The following is a 22,076-nucleotide window of genomic DNA, read 5'->3' as shown; positions in this document are numbered from 1 at the left end:
AGTCCGGTTTTAAATGTTTTCTTGAAAGTTGTAATAGTAGAATGCACAAGGTGCAATTCCGAAATCGGGTAGTGCATCATCAGTTCCTCTTGTGATGTTTTGTCATTGTATACCTTAGAGAGTTCTGGAAGGGGGGCCTGAGTGAAAAAATGTGGGAACCCCTGACATAGTACAATGATTCTCTGCTACACTCTGAGTGCTTCTTTTGTCACATAAACTCAGACCCCCCCTATTAGAATTTGAAGTGTTATGTAAGAGTACATCCTTGGGCTAGCAAGCTAATGTTATTCGTATAAACCCTGTAGTGGTCATTTACCAGCATTATTTGCATTTCTATAGTGTTATGAACATACCCACTGTATCGTATTCCTCAGATAAATACCAGCTTTGAATTTGCCCCTTGTTGCAGAGGAGCAAAAACAAATGTGACAGATGTGGAGTCGTAGAATGACCGCTTACATCCGGAACATAGATTCGCCAGCTATGTGTTTCCAACGAAATCTGTAGAACGTACAACTTATTTCCTGTTTTGTAAAAAACGGCCCATCCTAGGAAATGCGTTTGAGAAGTTGCGCTATAGGTGTGAATATTTAATTTGCGCTATAAGGTATAATTTAGAGTGGAACCATGGATCCTAAGATTTTACAAAACAACTCTGCTCAACCAGCGAGGAGGTCGACAAGGCAATCGATGAAAGGTTTGTCAGCCAGGCAGCTACCCTAATCCTATCTACATAACCTAGCTAGCTAGCCAGCCTTCCGTTTCCTCTAGCTGTTTCCGCAAACTAGATAACACCCACAAAGTCAAAATTCGCTATATCGTAAAAATGAATGAAAACAAACATTTGCTAGTTAACACGATGTTTTGACATGTTAGTTAGCTAGTTAACTTAGCTATCTCTTTATTAGCAGTCATTAAAAGTATTAACATGGTCCTCATTAAATAGCCTAACCGGAGCTAACGTTACTCATTCATTACAAACTTAGCCTTTCCAATTTAATTAGTTATGAGTTAACGTTAGCTAGCTAAGTTAATGGTTAACCAGTCAATAATTTTGAAGTCAGCAGTCAGATATATCCAGCTTGGATGTAACTTTTAGCTGACGTTATTGTCACTCACTAAACTAATTTTCTCGCCCTTGCCAGCAGTTACTTTAGAGTTGACACCCAGAGGTCCGCTGAAGAGGAGGAGGGAAGAGATCAAGCTCCCGTCCACACCTGTCAATGGCTCCATGGAGGACGATGGTAAAAGTCAATAGGCTACTAGTCGTAGAGGCTTGTGGAGGTTAAACAGATGATTGAGATTGTAGTACTTCTTTATCTACTGCTTTCCTTTCCCAACTCAGAGTCCCCTGGCAAGAAGACTAAGTCAGAGATCGGAGTGGCAGGGGATGGCAGTTGTGATGAGGATAAGATGGATGTCCAGGAGACCACTGGGGATGAAGATCTGGACTCGGAGCAGAACGAGGACCAGGAGATGAGTTCAGAGGAAGACTCCTCCCATCACAATGTCACACAGCATAAACGTGAGTTTAGGAGGACCGCATTACCGTTCACCCCAACCCGACCAAATTCACATATAGGAAACTTAACTGATTCTTGATGGGTTTTTTCCCCTTAACCCAATATGCAAAAATCGCTCCGCCATTTCCTGGTTGCAAAAACTAGTTTGCCTAATTTCAGTTTGTGTCAAAACAAGCAGTCATGATGTAGAGAATCATTGTACCATCTAAACTGCTGTGAAATATAATTTCAATAACCACAAATATTGTATATTCAGCTGTTTGAAGCTGGTGTACAAAATCCCAAAGTAAAAGACACACACAAAAAGAAACGTAATAACGGGAAGCATAGAAATGCTTTAATTGAGAAAGACAGATCTATAAAGACAGATCTATAACTCACATTTCTATGTGAATTTGGTTGGTGTGCCCAAAGAGTTACATATTGCAGCTTTAATGGTGCATACTAGGCTTGATGATTGTCCTGTGGCTTACCCATCCTGTAACAGGTCCCTTTGATACAGCTATGATGGGGCGCGTGAATGTGAACGTACCGAAGACGGTTCGTGTTGGCTCCCAAGAGATTGTAGATCCCAGGTTGTACCTAATGAGTCGCAGTTCCATTCATACAACCGAGGAGCTGAAAACAGATCTGTTGAAAACCAAGAGAAGTAGGACCTAATTTTAACCTGTAATCTTGACGATCTCTAAAGATCAGAGAATATCAGACTGATATTTTTCTCTGAAGGGGCTTTTCATGTGTTTTGTTTTGTTTTCAGTGGAAGCGTCAAGAAGAGCTGCGTCTGGTACCAAGCCTGCAACCCAACTCAGACCCCTGGAGAACCGACCAGAGATTCTGACTTACAAGACTAGCAGCATGGCAGAGTACAAGGATAATATGGAGAGGAAAGACAAAAAAACTGGTAAAATGACAAAGCTAATGTAGTTTTCCTAGTCAATCTAAAGTGTTATGTATTTTAAACACTGTTCTCTGCGTAGGATTGCCCAGCGCTAACCATCATAGTATGAGAGGTTACCCCACCTCTGAAGAGTCCTACACATCGAGCTGTCGGGTGAACAATATTCCTACTCGAAAACAAACTACCAAACTCAGAAAACAAGGTACCGTTATGTATACTGGTGCATTTTTATTGAGGAAGTAGTGTTTGAGATTATTTCAGTACTATTTCAATATGAATATTTTTCTATTTTAAGATATTAAGAAATCAGCTGTTATCAAGGCAATTCCTGAGAAAGCTTTTGGGGGTAAGTTTTAAAAAATATATATATTTTTTTTAAATTCTCCTTGAATTGTCCTAAAGTAGGAGGCATTTGAATATTATTTATATTTGCATTTGTTTCTGGAATTAAACATGGTCATCTTCTCATCCCTGCAGGGTGCATGTGGAAACTGTGTCAGGCTCTGGTGCTGCTTGTCTCTGGTGTTCTGGGTCTTCTGGCCTACCAGCACCTCCCACTGCCCCGCAGGCCTTCAGGGGGTGGAGACCATCCAGCCTGGCCTGTGAGAGAGGGGAAGTTTGTTTCTCAGTTATCTGCTCTGGAGGCCCTGTTCCCCGGGCAGCGCTCTGAGCTGTGGAGGAGGAGCAGGATCCACCTGGAGAGGCACCTCCAGACGGCCCGGCCCACGGAGCCAGTCAGCCTGATGCTGACAGCAGGCCGCAGGGGGGAGAAGACGCTGCACTGCCTTGCCCTGCGTCTGGCCTCCGCCTTCTCCTCTGCCCTCAACGCCTCCTCCATCCACATCGACGGGGCCAGCAAGGCTGGCCAGGACAGCGACCAGGTCAAGCTGGACATCGACACCCAGCTGGGGCGAGCCTTCGAGGGGGACCAGCCCGTAGCCGTCATCCACCGCTTTGAGGAGCTGCCCCCGGGTTCCACAATCATATTCTACCGCTACTGTGACCACGAGAATGCAGCCTACAAAGAGGTGTTCCTGCTCTTCACTGTGCTGCTGCCTGAGGAGGAGTTAGGGAAGGAGCTCAGTCTGAATGAGGTGGAGGAGAGGGTCCAGGATTATATTACGGAAACCTTTGTGGAAAGTAACAGCTCAGACAAGCCTGGCTCCTATAATCGGATGGACCTGGACAAGCTGAGTGGACTATGGAGCCGTATCTCCCACCTGGTCCTGCCGGTGGCAGTAGAGGAGAGCATAGAGCAGGGAGGATGCATGGACTGAACTGGCAGCTACAGGAGACTTCTGGCTAGGTAGGAGCAGGCTCGCTGGGCTGGGCTCCTCTCCGTCTTTATGGAGCTCTGGAGTAGCTGTGGCTCTGTAGCTGAGGGGTGATGGTATGAAGACACACCGAGGTGCTCTGTGTCTCTGGATTATTTTTAGACTTCACAGGTGAACTCTAGGAACTAGAGGTGATATCTTCCAGAGGTCATATGCTCTTAATAGAGATTTCTATGCTGAGAGATCCAAACCAACATTTAATATTCAGCCCAACTGCACTGTTTAGTTTTAACTGAGATGTCCTCTCTTTCTGGTCCTCTGTCCTATTTCTGATAATTTCACAACGGCCAGCTGCTGAAATCAGGAAGTAATTACAGAGTGACGGTCTGGGTTGATGACAACAGTTTGTTGTGGGCTGTTTTTATTTCAGACCCAAAGTTTGCTTTATAGGGAAGATGTACAGCATTGATTTTATAATATGATGTCTATTGTTTCACGTTTTTCTTGTTTTGTCTTTTCTACTGTACTGAAAATGAAATCGTTACCTTGATTTTAATTGAAAAAAAGAAAGTTGTTTTGCTATTCCATTTAAAGTGTTTGTTGCTGCATGAAATTGAATCTGAGTCTAAATTCCAGGATTTCACCACTGATCCTTGCATTGGTAAAATGACTGAAACTGAGTTCCTTTTCTGCTGTTAAACGCTCATGTATACATATTTTAAAAACATAATTTCAATACCTCCATTCCCTGCATATTTGGCTGAAATGTCTTGCACTAATTCTCTGGTTTTACATTTTCGACCTACCAGCTTACCTCGAGGATTGGCAGACATGAAGACGGAAATAATCGTAATTTGGGATGCTGCATTAGGTTTGTTTATCTCTCTCACTCTCTGTGTGTGTGTGTGTGTGTGTGTGTGTTATAGTATTTGCTTAATGAAAAATATTATTAAATGACTATTGGAAATATTTTGAAATAATTGTTCAGTGGTAGTTCTATTTTTATAGGACAAGTTGGCCGGCGGGGGAGGGGGGTGGGGGTACAGAGAAGAGATGTTGAATATGATACTTTTCACACTGAAATTCCAAGAATTCTGGGAGGAGAGAGATCGCTGTAATTTATCAGATTCTTACTGCTATGATGCTTTTTTTTTTTCTCAAAATGCTTGAGTGTCTTAATGAAGTAAACAATTCTAGATTATTTGCAGAATAAGTGTTGGCATAATTTAGCAGTATAATCTGAACTGATTGGAACAGTCAATCAAAAATGTATATCACATAACTGGTATTGCCAGTCAGACATTGTGCCTTATAGAATATTTTAATTGGTGAGATTTAGATTATATTTGATACGTTGTACCAAATTACTCAGTGATGAAGATGAATGTTGAACCAAGTAATTCAACAACCTGTCCCAGCACACCAACTATTTTCTTTCCACTGAGAAATATTTTCTAGTTTTATGCTCTGTTGTTGTAACGAAGATATTCTGTATTGCTTTCACCTGAATAAGTATGTTCTCTTTGATTGTTTTGGTTTTCCTATAATAATAAAATATTTTAATAGTTGCTTATTGACTTTATTAATCTGAGGGGATATGTTTTTCTTGGCTTGAGGAACGAAGTTATAGTGTCATGATACGATTATTCACCTGTTATCCACAGGGATGCTCGTTCTAGAACAGTACTAATGGTCTTTTTTGCAGGAAGTCTCTTGATTTATATTATCTGTGGCCTGTTCCCCTCACTAATGGGCTGGTAATGATGGCCTATTGTTAGAATCGCTCACTGAGGGTTGAGTATCAAAAGGAAGAGCTGATTGTGAAATGTGTGGACTCTTGAACAGTGACATCGGCAGGAAATAAACTGTCTATCCCTGAATAAAACCTACTGTATCTTGTGGAATAACAGAACAACAGACAAGCTTCCAAGGCAGGGAATTTTTCTCAACTGACATCCTATGGTAACGTTATCATAACCTCATTTAACTTCGTGACTCTTGTACATTTCGTGATATCACGCACCGTGACAGCCCTATTCTCGTCCACCAGTTGACTCTTTCTCGAGCAGTTATCCTGTGGGTAAGGTTATGGCAGCCCTACCTCCAGCACCAGTTTTCAGGGAAAGGGGGATTTCAATGGTAGAGGTTAAAACTGACCTTGGTGGTAGCACACAGTAGAAACAATAGCTGTTCTCATGAAGTGGCATAAGATGTTTCCTGTTGATGAAGCAAAATAAAGAGAAACATGCTGATGTTGGAGGAGAAAGACATTTTAATAAAATAAGACTTCTACATTTTGTATAAAATTATTCTCTGGTCATTATATTTCTGCTCCACTGGTTTAAAGAGATACATATTTATTACAAAACAAAAATACCTGTCCTTCACTGAGAGAAGGGGTCATAGGTTATATTCGAGTTTCCGCACCATTGACTGTTTATGGAACGGGGGGGCTGTAAAATTAGGTAACACTTTATTTTTTTAACAAGCTTTTCACAGATTGACTTTAATCTAGAATGTTCCTTTGTTAAATACTTCCTCCTGACCTTGGTATAGAGCGATAATTAACTACCCAGGAACCCCCACCAGATATGGAAAGCCAAACCCCCCCCGTCTCTTCCTTGCCAGATGGGCTCCCGAGTGGCGTAGCGGTCAAAGGCACTGCATCTCAGTGCAAAAGTCGTCACTACAGACCCTGGTTCGATTCCAGGCTGTATCACAACCAACCGTGATTGGGAGTTCCATAGGGCGGAGCATGTTACGTCCTTTCTCGCACCTACAGTTCATACCTCTTTTGCTTCACGGGGAGTTGAGTTGCAGCAGGGTGTTGCGTTCCTTCTTCTCAGAGGCGTGCGTAACAGAGCACAATTGGCCCAGCGTCGTCCGGGTTTGGCCTGGGTAGGCCGTCATTGTAAATAACAATTTGTTCTTAACTGACTTGCCTAGTTAAATAAAAGGTTAAATAAAAAAATCATCCTGTTTGATAGAGGGAATCTCCAGCCCCTTGTTTTAACCTGCCCATCACTTTCCTTGTCAGTAAGGCTGTTTCCCTGTTGATTAGGCTGTTGAAGTAATGTCATGATAGACTCATATATTAAATCTACTCATTTACCTCAGATCTCAAAAGACTTTTAGTTGTTTTGTCTGAACGTGAAACAAGACAAACAGATATTTTGCGTTACTCCTTTTCCTGTTAAATTTGAAATGAGGCCAGAAAAATTCTAAATATTATTTTTATACTTAGATTATGAAAATTGCTAATCTGTGCCTTCTGGAAGATGATCATTTCTAGATAAGAGCTTTATTTAACTTACAAAATTGCTAAAAATTTAAACAAAAACACAGCCATTGTTATTCTGTGCAGATACACACACAGATAAAAACATATCAATTGTCCCAATGTTAATGCTCCTGGGTTTGCGTGTGAGGATGTTGGCAGGCCTGGGAAGACAGGAAGGAGTCTGCTGTAGAGTGCCCTGCAGGGGGGCCAGGAACTGCCTGGCCTGCTGTAGAGTGTATGAACTGATGTGAATTCCCCTCATCTCAGTTGTCAGTTCCACTGGAGCTCTTGCAGACTACAGTCACAGGAGACTACTGAAGAGGACAATGGAGTACCTGCAATCCTATCACTGTTTACTCTGCTACCTTCTGCTGGCTCTTAGAGGTACCCATCCTCCATTCTACTTTTTCTTAAATATATGTATTAACAATAATGTAATGTTTATTGTTGAAAAAAAAGTTTGAAGTGACTAACTTAAGATTTGTGTAAAACAAAGCTATCTATAAGACTGTAAAAAAAAAAAATCATATTCAATAGACCATGTCATTTACTGTTACCGGTTAACAACTTTTATTTAGATCCTGCACTCTGTGCTAAAGAGATCACTGTTAGCCCAGCCAAACCCCTTGTCAAGGTGGGAGATGCTGTGACCTTGATCTGTGAGACAACCTGCCCCCAGGGCAGACCACGCTGGATGGAACTAGACGAGAGCGATGTCCCTCAGAATACCACAAAAAACAGAAGTTATCTACATATTGCAGCTGTACACCCGAATCACGAGGGAAAGTATACCTGCACAGCAGCAAAATGTAGAAAACAGAAGAAGGAAACAATCCAGCTCAGAGTTTACTGTAAGTTACTGACCTGGGATCATTTATGTAGGTCAATGGGTTTAAAAGTCAGCTTCTCTACCCCTTAACTGGAATTACGTATCGGCTAGTTAAAGTTACTCTCTTCTCTGCTCCTTAACTGTGATTACGTATCGGCTAGTTAAATTTACTCTCTTCTCTGCTCCTTAACTGTGATTATGTATCGGCTAGTTAAATTTACTCTATTCTCTACTCCTTAACTGTGATTATGTATCGGCTAGTTAAATTTACTCTCTTCTCTGCTCCTTAACTGTGATTATGTATCGGCTAGTTAAATTTACTCTATTCTCTACTCCTTAACTGTGATTATGTATCGGCTAGTTAAATTTACTCTATTCTCTACTCCTTAACTGTGATTATGTATCGGCTAGTTAAATTTACTCTATTCTCTACTCCTTAACTGTGATTATGTATCGGCTAGTTAAATTTACTCTCTTCTCTGCTCCTTAACTGTGATTATGTATCGGCAAGTTAAATTTACTCTCTTCTCTGCTCCTTAACTGTGATTATGTATCGGCTAGTTAAATTTACTCTATTCTCTACTCCTTAACTGTGATTATGTATCGGCAAGTTAAATTTACTCTCTTCTCTGCTCCTTAACTGTGATTATGTATCGGCAAGTTAAATTTACTCTCTTCTCTGCTCCTTAACTGTGATTATGTATCGGCAAGTTAAATTTACTCTCTTCTCTGCTCATTAACTGTGATTACGTATCGGCAAGTTAAATTTACTCTCTTCTCTGCTCCTTAACTGTGATTACGTATCGGCTAGTTAAATTTACTCTATTCTCTACTCCTTAACTGTGATTATGTATCGGCTAGTTAAATTTACTCTCTTCTCTGCTCCTTAACTGTGATTACGTATCGGCTAGTTAAATTTACTCTCTTCTCTGCTCATTAACTGTGATTACGTATCGGCAAGTTAAATTTACTCTCTTCTCTGCTCCTTAACTGTGATTACGTATCGGCTAGTTAAATTTACTCTATTCTCTACTCCTTAACTGTGATTATGTATCGGCTAGTTAAATTTACTCTCTTCTCTGCTCCTTAACTGTGATTACGTATCGGCAAGTTAAATTTACTCTATTCTCTGCTCCTTAACTGTGATTACGTATCGGCTAGTTAAATTTACTCTATTCTCTACTCATTAACTGTGATTATGTATCGGCAAGTTAAATTTACTCTATTCTCTGCTCCTTAACTGTGATTACGTATCGGCTAGTTAAATTTACTCTATTCTCTACTCCTTAACTGTGATTATGTATTGGCTAGTTAAATTTACTCTATTCTCTGCTCCTTAACTGATATATATCATGGTCTCTACTCCTCTAGCTTTCCCGGTGCCTGTTCTGTCCACGGTGCCAGAGAACCCTGTCTCTGGTCAACCTTTTAAGGTGAAATGCACACTGACAAAAGTTTACCACGGAGATGATGGCAACGTTGAGATGCGTCTCTTCCACCTTGAGAAGCTTGAAACAGAACACTCCAAAAACTGTGATGGTGACAGATTTTGTGATCACACGTGGTCTTCTAGGAATCAGATGGGCACTAGCAAAACAGATTATCAGTGTGAAACCAATCTTACTATTGGCCCTAACCGCTTTACTGAAAAGGCTCGTCTTACCATACATTTCCAGGGTAAGTTGTTTCAATTTTAGGTATTTCATACAGTATATTTAATACAGTAGACTCTATGTTAGTTGGGTTCTGTGTTAGTCAGCTCTATGTTAGTAGACTCTATGTTAGTTTACTCTGTTAATTTGCTCCATGTTAGTAGGCTGAATGTTAGTAGGCTCTATGTTAGTAGTCTCTATGTTAGTAGGCTGAATGTTAGTAGGCTTTATGTTAGTAGTCTCTATGTTAGTAGGCTCTATGTTAGTTGACTCTATGTTAGTTGACTCTATGTTAGTAGGCTGAATGTTAGTATGTGTCACGTTCCTGACCTATTTTTATGTTATTTTGATTATGTTTAGTTGGTCAGGGCGTGAGTTGGGGTGGGCATTGTATGTTGTGTGTGTTTTGGTTAGTCTATGGGTGTTGTATGTGTATGGGATAGAGTATTGTTAGGTTGTCTAGTTATGTCTATGGCTGCCTAGATTGGGTCTCAATCAGAGACAGCTGTCATTCATTTGTCTCTGATTGGGAGCCATATTTAAGGTAGCCATAGGCAGTAGGCTTTTGTGGGTAGTTGTCTTGTTTAACGTTTGTTGCTTGTCTGGGCACTTGCGTTATTTAGCTTCACGATCATTTGTTGTTGTTTTGTTTGTTTGTAAGAGTGTTTTTGTTTCATGTTCATCTTCGTTCATTTATTAAAAGAAGATGGCTTATTTTCCTCATGCTGCGTTTTGGTCCGAATCTCTTCCACACGATCGTGACAGAACTACCCACCACAACAGGACCAAGCGGATTGAGGAAGGAGGGAAGGAACTAAAGCAATGGAGAGAAGAGGAATGGAGTTGGGAGCAAATTTTCAATGGAGAAGGACCCTGGGCTAAGGTTGGTGTGAATCGCCGCTTGAGGGAGGAGAAGAAGGCAGCCACAGCCCAGGAGCGCTGGTATGAGGAGGCAGCACGTAAGAGAGGCTGGAAGCCCGAGAGGCTCACCCAAAAATTTCTTGGGGGGGGGCTAAAGGGGAGTGTGGCGAAGCCGGGTTGGATACCTGAGCCAACTCCCCGGGCTTACCGTGGAGTAAGAGGGCGTCGTACTGGTCAGACACCGTGTTATGCGGTAAAGCGCACGGTGTCCCCAGTACGCGTGCTTAGCCCAGTGCGGGCTATTCCACCTTGCCGCACTGGGAGGGCTAGGTTGGGCATCGAGCCGGATGCCATGAAGCCGGCCCAACGTATCTGGCCTCCAGTACGTCTCCTCGGGCCGGTGTACATGGCACCAGCCTTACAGGTGGTGTCCCCGGTTCGCCTGCATAGCCCAGTGCGGGCTATTCCACCTCGCCGCACTGGCAGGGCTACGGGGACCATTCAACCTGGTAAGGTTGGGGAGGCTCGGTGCTCAAGAGCACGTGTCCTCCTTCACGGTCCGGTATATCCGGCGCCACCTTCCCACCCCAGTCCAGTACCACCAGTGCCTACACCACGCACCAGGCTTCCAGTGCATCTCCAGAGCCCTGTTCCTCTTCCACGCACTCTCCCTATGGTGCGTGTCTCCAGCCCAGTGCCTCCAGTTCCGGCACCACGCACCAAGCCTCCTGTGCGTCTCCAGAGCCCTGGACGCACTGTTCCTTCTCCCCGCACTCGCCCTGAGGTGCGTGTCCTTAGCCCGGTACCTCCAGTTCCGGTACCACGCACCAGGCCTACAGTGCGTCTCAGCCGGCCAGAGTCTGCCGTCTGCCCAGCGGCGCCTGAGCTGCCCGTCTGCCCAGCGGCGCCTGAACTGCCCGTCTGCCCAGCGGCGCCTGAACTGCCCGTCTGCCCAGCGGCGCCTGAACTGCCCGTCTGCCCAGCGGCGCCTGAACTGCCCGTCTGCCCAGCGGCGCCTGAACTGCCCGTCTGCCCAGCGGCGCCTGAACTGCCCGTCTGCCCAGCGGCGTCTGAACTGCCCGTCTGCCATACGCCGTCTGAACTGTCCGTCTGCCATGAGCCTGCAAAGCCGCCCGTCTGCCATGAGCCTGCAGAGCCGCCCGTCTGCCATGAGCCTACAGAGCCGTCCGCCAGACAGGAGCCGCTAGAGCCTTCCGCCAGACCGGATCAGCCAGAGCCTTCCGCCAGACCGGATCAGCCAGAGCCTTCCGCCAGACCGGATCAGCCAGAGCCTTCCGCCAGACCGGATCAGCCAGAGCCTTCCGCCAGACCGGATCAGCCAGAGCCTTCCGCCAGACCGGATCAGCTAGAGCCTTCCGCCAGACCGGATCAGCCAGAGCCTTCCGCCAGACCGGATCAGCCAGAGCCTTCCGCCAGACCGGATCAGCCAGAGCCTTCCGCCAGACCGGATCAGCGAGAGCCGTCAGCCAGCCATGACCAGCCAGAGCCGTCAGCCAGCCATGACCAGCCAGAGCCGTCAGCCAGCCATGACCAGCCAGAGCCGTCAGCCAGCCATGACCAGCCAGAGCCGTCAGCCAGCCATGACCAGCCAGAGCCGTCAGCCAGCCATGACCAGCCAGAGCCGTCAGCCAGCCATGACCAGCCAGAGCCGTCAGCCAGCCATGACCAGCCAGAGCCGCCAGCCAGCCAGGATCCGCCAGCCAGTCCGGAGCTGCCGTCCCTCAGCCCGGAGCTGCCGTCCCTCAGCCCGGAGCTGCCGTCCCTCAGCCCGGAGCTGCCGTCCCTCAGCCCGGAGCTGTCGTCCCTCATCCCGGTGCTGCCCCTTATCCCGGTGCTGCCCCTTATCCCGATGCTGCCCCTTCAGTTAGGTGGGTTTAGTTGGAGGGTGGTCATTGGGGGGGGATACGGAAGCGGGGAGTGACTATGGTGGTGTGGGGACAGCGTCCAGAGCCGGAGCCACCACCGTGGACAGATGCCCACCCAGACCCTCCCCTAGACTTTTGGTGGTGCGTTCGGAGTACGCACCTTGAGGGGGGGGTTATGTCACGTTCCTGACCTATTTTTATGTTATTTTGATTATGTTTAGTTGGTCAGGGCGTGAGTTGGGGTGGGCATTGTATGTTGTGTGTGTTTTGGTTAGTCTATGGGTGTTGTATGTGTATGGGATAGAGTATTGTTAGGTTGTCTAGTTATGTCTATGGCTGCCTAGATTGGGTCTCAATCAGAGACAGCTGTCATTCATTTGTCTCTGATTGGGAGCCATATTTAAGGTAGCCATAGGCAGTAGGCTTTTGTGGGTAGTTGTCTTGTTTAACGTTTGTTGCTTGTCTGGGCACTTGCGTTATTTAGCTTCACGATCATTTGTTGTTGTTTTGTTTGTTTGTAATAGTGTTTTTGTTTCATGTTCATCTTCGTTCATTTATTAAAAGAAGATGGCTTATTTTCCTCATGCTGCGTTTTGGTCCGAATCTCTTCCACACGATCGTGACAGTATGTTCTTTGTTAGTAGGTTCTATGTTAGTAGGTTCTATGTTAGTAGGTTCTATGTTAGTAGGCTATACAGACGCAGTCAACTCATAATTATTTTTTTGAAAACTCAAAACACACCTTTCCCAGATAGCATATGGCAGGGGTAGGGAACCCTTTCCCTGGAGTGCTGCACCTACTGCAGAGTTCTGTTCCTACTAGGCACCACACCAAACCAACTGAGCTAATTGATCAGTTCAGTGATTGCCTGAATTCAACAGATATGGTTTTCCAGGTTGGTTAAATCAAAACCAGGAAGTAACCAGGAGACCCCTAGCCTAGGGTCTCTGGGTGACTCTGTCATTATTGTTATTATGAAGTGTATCTGTTTTTTAAACTGCTTGACTTTTGAGCATATTTGTAAAGAAACCTATTGTTATTCCTGTTATTCCTTTGTCAGTTAAACCCACGGAAGCACCAATGTCAGAACCTGTAAATAAGGAAGGCGAAGGTCAAGGTGAGATAAATAAACTCAGCAAAAAAAAGAAACGTCCCTTTTTCAGGACCCTGTCTTTCAAAGATAATTCGTAAAAATCCAAATAACTTCACAGATCTTCATTGTAAAGGGTTTAAACACTGTTTCCCATGCTTGTTCAATTAAGGTCACAGTTATGAAAACTTAGGACACTAAAAAGGCCTTTCTACTGACTCTGAAAAACACCAAAAGAAAGATGCCCAAGGTCCCTGCTCATCTGCATGAACGTGCCTTAAACATGCTGCAAGGAGGCATGGGACTGCAGATGTGGCCAGGGCAATAAATTGCAATGTCCGTACTGTGAGACGCCTAAGACAGCGCTACAGGGAGACAGGACGGACAGCTGATCGTCCTCGCAGTGGCAGACCACGTGTAACAACACCTGCACAGGATCGGTACATCCGAACATCACACCTGCAAGACAGGTACAGGATGGCAACAACAACTGCCCGAGTTACACCAGGAACGCACAATCCCTCCATCAGTGCTCAGACTGTCCGCAATAGGGTGAGAGAGGCTGGACTGAGGGCTTGTAGGCCTGTTGTAAGGCAGGTCGTCACCAGACATCACCGGCAACAACGTCGCCTATGGGCACAAACCCACCATCACTGGATCAGACAGGACTGTCAAAAAGTGCTCTTCACTGGCGAGTCACAGTTTTGTCTCACCAGGGGTGATGGTCGGATTCGAGTTTATCGTCAAAGGTATGAGCGTTACACCGGGGCCTGTACTCTGGATAGGGATCGAATTGGAGGTGGAGGGACCGTCATGGTCTGGGGCGGTGTGTCACAGCATCATCGGACTGAGCTTTTTGTCATTGCAGGCAATCTCAATGCTGTGCGTTACAGGGAAGACATCCTCCTCCCTCATGTGGTACCCTTCCTGCAAGCTCATCCTGACATGACCCCCCAGCATGACAATTCCACCAGCCATACTGCTCGTTCTGTGCGTGAATGTCAGGAATGTCAATGTTCTGCCATGGCCAGCAAAGAGCCTGAATCTCAATAATATTGAGCACGTTATTAGTGTTAGTCACATGTCTGTGAAACTTGTTCAGTTTATGTCTTAGTTGAATCTTGTTATGTTCATACAAATATTTAGACATGTTAAGTTTGCTGAAAATAAACGCAGTTGACAGTGAAAGGACGTTTCTTGGTTTGCTGAGTTTAGATCAATCTGAGCAGGCAGTTCTATATTTAATGGATGAGATTGAGGTCTGAATGCCATTAAAAATGATAGTTATGCATTCTACTTATCACTAAAGTAAATATTAGGCTACTTATTCATATAGCATGCATGACTTTTCAAACTCAATGAAAGACCAGCGATCTACATGGTGTTGAGTAAAGCCAACTTGACAAGGGGTTGGTTGAGATTCCACCTCTTCATCAGTGTGATGATGGTTTGACTATGTTGATTTGTTGTTGTCAGATGATGCTGGTGATGACTATAATATTCCCAGAAGCACTGCCACGTCTCGTGAGTATGCTATATAAAATGTAATAGAATTGAATGTCATCTTTTGGGCGTCTCCACATTTCAGACTGAAGATAAAACGAATAGAATATTTGTTCCTGTTATTCCTTTGTCAGCTGAACAGATGGAAACACAAACGTCAGAACCTGTCAGTACGGAAGGCAAAGGTCAAGGTGAGGTGGATAAATCTGAGCAGGCAGTTCTACAGTATATTTAATGGATGAGATTGAGGTCTGAATGCCATTAAAGATGATAGTAATACATTCTACTTATCACTAAAGTAAATATTAGGCTACTTATTCATGTAGCATGCAGAACTTTTCAAACTCAATGAAAGACCAGTGATCTACATGGTGTTGTATAAAGCCAATTTGACAAGGGGAGCTCTAGAAAGATACCAGAGTTTCCGAGTTGGATGACCGTTAAAAATCATTTTTTTCCCAGAGTTCCCAATTGTTTTGAAGGCACTAAAGTCAGAAGTCTGAGATTTCTGAGTTCCCAGTTGTTTTGAAGGCACTAAAGTCAGAAGTCGGAGAGTTCTGAGTTCCGAGTTCCCAGTTGTTTTGAACGTGGCAACTTTGATGATGGTTTGACTGTTGCTGCATTCAAAGCAACAGGGAACTGTGAACACAGATATCTCCAACTTCTGACTTCAGTGGGTTCAAGACAACTGGTAACTCTGAAAAATATGAGCTTGGAATTCCAAGTTGGAAACTCTGGCATCTTTCTAGAACTCCGACTTTCCGACCTGAAGATCACTGACGTCATGATTTTAACCTTGTTGTTTTGTTAATTTATTTTTTTATTTATTTTATCTACATGGTGTTGAGTAAAGCCAACTTGACAAGGGGAGCTCTAGAAAGATGCCTGAGTTTTCCGACTTGGAATTCCAAGTTGGATGACCGTTGATAACGATTTTCCCAGTCGGAGCTTGTTTTCTTTCCCGAGTTCCCAGTTGTCTTGAAGGCAGTGAAGTAGGAAGTCAGAGATTTTAGAGTCCCGATGGTGCTTTCACGACAACTGGGAACTCTGACGTCAGTCATGTTCAGGTCTGAACGTCAGATCTCTAGAAAGAGGCCCAACTTCCCGGCTTGGAATTCCGAATTGGATTATCGTCAAAAGAAAAAGTTCCCAGTCGGAAATTGGTTTCTTCTGAGTTACCAGTTGTCTTGAACGCTCGAAGTCAGAGATTTCCCATTCCGAGTTCCCAGCTGTTTTGAACGCTGCACGAGTTCAAGTACTCAGTATCAAAAAGTATGACAAAGTACAAAAAACTCAGTACAAAAAGCACAAAAATAGATGCCCTCACTACTGTAAGTAGCTCTGGATAAGAGCTTCTGCTAAATGACTAAAATGTAAATGCAGAAATGTTAAATAAGGAAGGCGGTGATACGTAGATCAATCTGAGCAGGCAGTTCTATATTTAATGGATGAGATTGAGGTCTGAATGCCATTAAAAATGAGTTTCCACCTCTTCATTAGTGTGATGACGGTTGATTGATTTGTTGTTGTCAGGTGATGCTGGTGATGACTATAATGATCCCAGAAGCACTGCCACGTCTCGTGAGTATTCTATATAAAATGTAATAGAATTGAATGTCATCTTTTGGGCGTCTCCACATTTCAGACTGAAGATAAAACGAATAGAATATTTGTTCCTGTTATTCCTTTGTCAGCTGAACAGATGGAAACACAAACGTCAGAACCTGTCAGTACGGAAGGCAAAGGTCAAGGTGAGATGGATAAATCTGAGCAGGTAGTTCTACAGTATATTTAATGGATGAGATTGAGGTCTGAATGCCATTCAAAATGATAGTAATACATTCTACTTATCACTAAAGTAAATATTAGGCTACTTATTCATGTAGCATGCAGGACTTTTCAAACTCAATGAAAGACCAGTGATCTACATGGTGTTGTGTATAGCCAATTTGACAAGGGGAGCTCTAGAAAGATACCAGAGTTTCCGAGTTGGATGACCGTTAAAAATAATTTTTCCCAAGTCGGAGCTCATTTTTTTCCCAGAGTTCCCAATTGTTTTGAAGGCACTAAAGTCAGAAGTCTGAGATTTCTGAGTTCCCAGTTGTTTTGAAGGCACTAAAATCAGAAGTCGGAGAGTTCTGAGTTCCGAGTTCCCAGTTGTTTTGAACGTGGCAACTTTGATGATGGTTTGACTGTTGCTGCATTCAAAGCAACAGGGAACTGTGAACACAGATATCTCCAACTTCAGTGGGTTCAAGACAACTGGTAACTCTGAAAAATATGAGCTTGGAATTCCAAGTCGGAACCTCTGGCATCTTTCTAGAGCTCCGACTTTCCGACCTGAAGATCACTGACGTCATGATTTGACCTCGTTTTTTGGGGGTGGATTTCCCAGTTGTCTTGAAAGCAGCAACTGATTTAGAGGTGGAAACTCAACCAACCCCTTGTTAAGTTGGCTTTACTCAACACCATGTAGATCGCTGGTCTTTCATTGAGTTTGAAAAGTCCTGCATGCTATATGAATAAGTAGCCTAATATTTACTTTAGTGATAAGTAGAATATATTACTATCATTTTTTCATGGCATTCAGAACTCAATCTATCCATTAAATACTGCCTGCTCAGTATAAAAAAGTAAGAAAATGTATTTCCTAACTACTGTAAGTCGCTCTGGATAAGAGCTTCTGCTAAATGACTAAAATGTAAATGCAGATATTTAAAATAAGGAAGGCGGTGGTCAATGTGAGATACGTAGATCAATCTGAGCAGGCAGTTCTATATTTAATGAATGAGATTGAGGTCTGAATGCCATTAAAAATGAGTTTCCACCTCTTCATTAGTGTGATGACGGTTGATTGATTTGTTGTTGTCAGGTGATGCTGGTGATGACTATAATGATCCCAGAAGCACTGCCACGTCTCGTGAGTATTCTATATAAAATGTAATAGAATTGAATTTCATCTTTTGAGCGTCTCCACATTTCAGACTGAAGATAAAACTAATAGAATATTTGTTCCTACTTATTTTTTTTACTGTGCTGTTATTCCTTTGTAAGCTGAACAGATGGAAACACAAACGTCAGAACCTGTCAGTGCGGAAGGCAAAGGTCAAGGTGTAACGGCTTTCTTCTTGGGATGAAGGAGAGGACCAAAATGCAGCGTAGCCAGTGCTCAACATGTTTAATTAAACAATAACCATGAACACTTAACAAATAACAAACCGAGACAGTCCTATCTGGTGCAGAACAAACACAGAGACAGGAAACAATCACCCACAAAATCCCAACACAAAACAAGCCACCTATATATGATTCTCAATCAGGGACAACGATTGACAGCTGTCTCTGATTGAGAACCATATTAGGCTGGACACAGAAACAGACAAACTAGACACACAACATAGAATTCCCACCCAGCTCACGTCCTGACCAACACTAAACAAGTAAAACACATAAGAACACTGGTCAGGACGTTACACAAGGTGAGATGAATAAATCTGAGCAGGCAGTTCTACAGTATATTTAATGGATGAGATTGAGGTCTGAATGCCATTCAAAATGATAGTAATACATTCTACTTATCACTAAAGTAAATATTAGGCTACTTATTCATGTAGCATGCAGGACTTTTCAAACTCAATGAAAGACCAGTGATCTACATGGTGTTGTGTATAGCCAATTTGACAAGGGGAGCTCTAGAAAGATACCAGAGTTTCCGAGTTGGATGACCGTTAAAACATTTTTTTCCCAAGTCGGAGCTCTTTTTTTCCCCCAGAGTTCCCAATTGTTTTGAAGGCACTAAAGTCAGAAGTCTGAGATTTCTGAGTTCCCAGTTGTTTTGAAGGCACTAAAGTCAGAAGTCGGAGAGTTCTGAGTTCCCAGTTCCCAGTTGTTTTGAATGTGGCAACTTTGATGATGGTTTGACTGTTGCTGCATTCAAAGCAACAGGGAACTGTGAACACAGATATCTCCAACTTCTGACTTCAGTGGGTTCAAGACAACTGGTAACTCTGAAAAATATGAGCTTGGAATTCCAAGTTGGAAACTCTGGCATCTTTCTAGTGTTCCGACTTTCCGACCTGAAGATCACTGACGTCATGATTTTAACCTCGTTGTTTTGTTAATTAAAAATTTTTTTTTTTTTTATCTACATGGTGTTGAGTAAAGCCAACTTGACAAGGGGAGCTCTAGAAAGATGCCTGAGTTTTCCGACTTGGAATTCCAAGTTGGATGACCGTTGATAACGATTTTCCCAGTCGGAGCTTGTTTTCTTTCCCGAGTTCCCAGTTGTCTTGAAGGCAGTGAAGTAGGAAGTCAGAGATTTTAGAGTCCCGATGGTGCTTTCACGACAACTGGGAACTCTGACGTCAGTCATGTTCAGGTCTGAACGTCAGATCTCTAGAAAGAGGCCCAACTTCCCGGCTTGGAATTCCGAAATGGATTATAGTTAAAAGAAAAAGTTCCCAGTCGGAAATTGGTTTCTTTTGAGTTACCAGTTGTCTTGAACGCTCAGAAGTCAGAGATTTCCCATTCCGAGTTCCCAGCTGTTTTGAACGCTGCACGAGTTCAAGTACTCAGTATCAAAAAGTATGACAAAGTACAAAAAACTCAGTACAAAAAGTAAGAAAATGTATTTCCTCACTACTGTAAGTAGCTCTGGATAAGAGCTTCTGCTAAATGACTAAAATGTAAATGCAGAAATGTTAAATAAGGAAGGCGGTGGTCAATGTGAGATACGTAGATCAATCTGAGCAGGCAGTTCTATATTTAATGAATGAGATTGAGGTCTGAATGCCATTAAAAATGAGTTTCCACCTCTTCATTAGTGTGATGACGGTTGATTGATTTGTTGTTGTCAGGTGATGCTGGTGATGACTATAATGATCCCAGAAGCACTGCCACGTCTCGTGAGTATTCTATATAAAATGTAATAGAATTGAATGTCATCTTTTGGGCGTCTCCACATTTCAGACTGAAGATAAAACGAATAGAATATTTGTTCCTGTTATTCCTTTGTCAGCTGAACAGATGGAAACACAAACGTCAGAACCTGTCAGTACGGAAGGCAAAGGTCAAGGTGAGGTGGATAAATCTGAGCAGGCAGTTCTACAGTATATTTAATGGATGAGATTGAGGTCTGAATGCCATTCAAAATGATAGTAATACATTCTACTTATCACTAAAGTAAATATTAGGCTACTTATTCATGTAGCATGCAGGACTTTTCAAACTCAATGAAAGACCAGTGATCTACATGGTGTTGTGTAAAGCCAATTTGACAAGGGGAGCTCTAGAAAGATACCAGAGTTTCCGAGTTGGATGACCGTTAAAAATTATTTTTCCCAAGTCGGAGCTCATTTTTTTTCCCAGAGTTCCCAATTGTTTTGAAGGCACTAAAGTCAGAAGTCTGAGATTTCTGAGTTCCCAGTTGTTTTGAAGGCACTAAAGTCAGAAGTCGGAGAGTTCTTGAGTTCCGAGTTCCCAGTTGTTTTGTACGTGGCAACTTTGATGATGGTTTGACTGTTGCTGCATTCAAAGCAACGGGGAACTGTGAACACAGATATCTCCAACTTCCAACTTCAGTGGGTTCAAGACAACTGGTAACTCTGAAAAATATGAGCTTGGAATTCCAAGTCGGAACCTCTGGCATCTTTCTAGAGCTCCGACTTTCCGACCTGAAGATCACTGACGTCATGATTTGACCTCGTTTTTTGGGGGGGGATTTCCCAGTTGTCTTGAAAGCAGCAACTGATTTAGAGGTGGAAACTCAACCAACCCCTTGTTAAGTTGGCTTTACTCAACACCATGTAGATCGCTGGTCTTTCATTGAGTTTGAAAAGTCCTGCATGCTACATGAATAAGTAGCCTAATATTTACTTTAGTGATAAGTAGAATATATTACTATCATTTTTTCATGGCATTCAGAAATCAATCTCATCCATTAAATACTGCCTGCTCAGTATAAAAAAGTAAGAAAATGTATTTCCTAACTACTGTAAGTCGCTCTGGATAAGAGCTTCTGCTAAATGACTAAAATGTAAATGCAGATATTTAAAATAAGGACGGCGAAAGTCAATGTGAGATACGTAGATCAATCTGAGCAGGCAGTTCTATATTTAATGAATGAGATTGAGGTCTGAATGCCATTAAAAATGAGTTTCCACCTCTTCATTAGTGTGATGACGCTTGATTGATTTGTTGTTGTCAGGTGATGCTGGTGATGACTATAATGATCCCAGAAGCACTGCCACGTCTCGTGAGTTTTCTATATAAAATGTAATAGAATTGAATTTCATCTTTTGGGCGTCTCCACATTTCAGACTGAAGATAAAACTAATAGAATATTTGTTCCTACTTATTTTTTTTACTGTGCTGTTATTCCTTTGTCAGCTGAACAGATGGAAACACAAACATCAGAACCTGTCAGTGCGGAAGTCAAAGGTCAAGGTGAGATGGATAAATCTGGGCAGGCAGTTCTACAATATATTTAATGGATGAGATTGAGGTCTGAATGCCATTCAAAATGATAGTAATACATTCTACTTATCACTAAAGTAAATATTAGGCTACTTATTCATGTAGCATGCAGGACTTTTCAAACTCAATGAAAGACCAGTGATCTACATGGTGTTGACTAAAGCCAATTTGACAAGGGGTTGGTTGAGTTTTCTACCTCTTCATCAATGTGATGATGGTTTGACTATGTTCTCCAGCAGTGGAGGCCTCCAGCTCCACCACCACGGCCATGGTTGCACTGGGCTCCACAGTGGGATCCCTATCCATTCTCTGCTTCCTGGGCACCCTGGCTCACCTGATCAAACAGAGGAAACGCAAGTCACCCCCTAGTGGTCCCGAGAACCATCCTGATGGCTGCTGACCACCATGACATCAGCTTCATCTTATGTTCTCAAGTTTTTTTTTGTCCTATGTGTTAAATGCCAATGTAGGTCTCTAGCCTGCCTACACGCACCTTTCCTATAACAACTTTCCTCATGTACTGCCTGCTGTATAACTTTTTTTTTAAACCTAACTATTAAAATTAAAGCAAACATATATCCTACAAATAATAATTTACTGGAAAAATGCCAAAGAAGAACAGTCAAACATAAACATTGTAACTAACATAAAGCATGCTGTTTGATTAATATCATATGTTCATAATAAACCTCTTGAGAAACAGGATTTTTGTGATTTTTCTGTTTTATTTAGACCAGCCAATATACCGTGTTTCTCTTGTAAAACAGGCCAATTTGTTATATATTTCAATGTTGTCAATACATTT

General features: G+C 42.9%; 2 protein-coding genes across 37 annotated transcripts; both read left to right on the top strand.

Annotated features, from left to right (window-relative positions):
- Positions 1 to 507: 507 nt before the first annotated feature.
- Positions 508 to 5,263, top strand: LOC139541626 (torsin-1A-interacting protein 2-like). 3 transcript variants are annotated; one of them, XM_071346487.1, is made up of 8 exons: positions 508 to 697; positions 1,149 to 1,244; positions 1,346 to 1,525; positions 2,011 to 2,172; positions 2,281 to 2,424; positions 2,501 to 2,623; positions 2,717 to 2,767; positions 2,899 to 5,263. In XM_071346487.1, the coding sequence occupies exons 1-8, from the start codon at positions 628 to 630 to the stop codon at positions 3,696 to 3,698; spliced, it is 1,626 nt and encodes a 541-aa protein (XP_071202588.1). In that variant the 5' UTR covers positions 508 to 627; the 3' UTR covers positions 3,699 to 5,263. The 3 variants fall into 3 exon arrangements, with proteins under 3 accessions (XP_071202588.1, XP_071202589.1, XP_071202586.1); XM_071346488.1 differs by having other exon boundaries at positions 1,146 to 1,244; positions 2,026 to 2,172; XM_071346485.1 differs by having other exon boundaries at positions 1,146 to 1,244.
- A 1,844-nt stretch (positions 5,264 to 7,107) lies between these two features.
- LOC139541621 (P-selectin glycoprotein ligand 1-like) lies at positions 7,108 to 21,976 on the top strand. Of its 34 annotated transcripts, none has more exons than XR_011668372.1 (15): positions 7,168 to 7,359; positions 7,554 to 7,826; positions 9,176 to 9,481; positions 13,265 to 13,321; positions 14,771 to 14,818; positions 14,932 to 14,988; positions 16,331 to 16,378; positions 16,492 to 16,571; positions 17,670 to 17,717; positions 17,852 to 17,908; positions 19,654 to 19,701; positions 19,815 to 19,871; positions 21,003 to 21,070; positions 21,185 to 21,241; positions 21,508 to 21,587. XR_011668372.1 is itself a non-coding variant. In XM_071346451.1 (15 exons), the coding sequence occupies exons 1-15, from the start codon at positions 7,302 to 7,304 to the stop codon at positions 21,607 to 21,609; spliced, it is 1,341 nt and encodes a 446-aa protein (XP_071202552.1). In that variant the 5' UTR covers positions 7,171 to 7,301; the 3' UTR covers positions 21,610 to 21,976. The 34 variants fall into 34 exon arrangements, 32 of the variants coding, with proteins under 32 accessions (XP_071202553.1, XP_071202571.1, XP_071202569.1 ...); XM_071346451.1 differs by having other exon boundaries at positions 7,171 to 7,359; positions 21,003 to 21,050; positions 21,511 to 21,976; XR_011668373.1 differs by having other exon boundaries at positions 7,172 to 7,359; positions 16,492 to 16,548.
- The last annotated feature ends 100 nt before the right edge of the window (positions 21,977 to 22,076 follow it).

The sequence above is a fragment of the Salvelinus alpinus genome, chromosome 16 (genome assembly GCF_045679555.1).
Source record: "Salvelinus alpinus chromosome 16, SLU_Salpinus.1, whole genome shotgun sequence".
NCBI classification, from domain to species: Eukaryota; Metazoa; Chordata; class Actinopteri; order Salmoniformes; family Salmonidae; genus Salvelinus; species Salvelinus alpinus.
The sequence above is the reverse complement of the archived record's forward strand: the minus strand, read 5'-3'. Positions and strand labels throughout refer to the sequence as shown.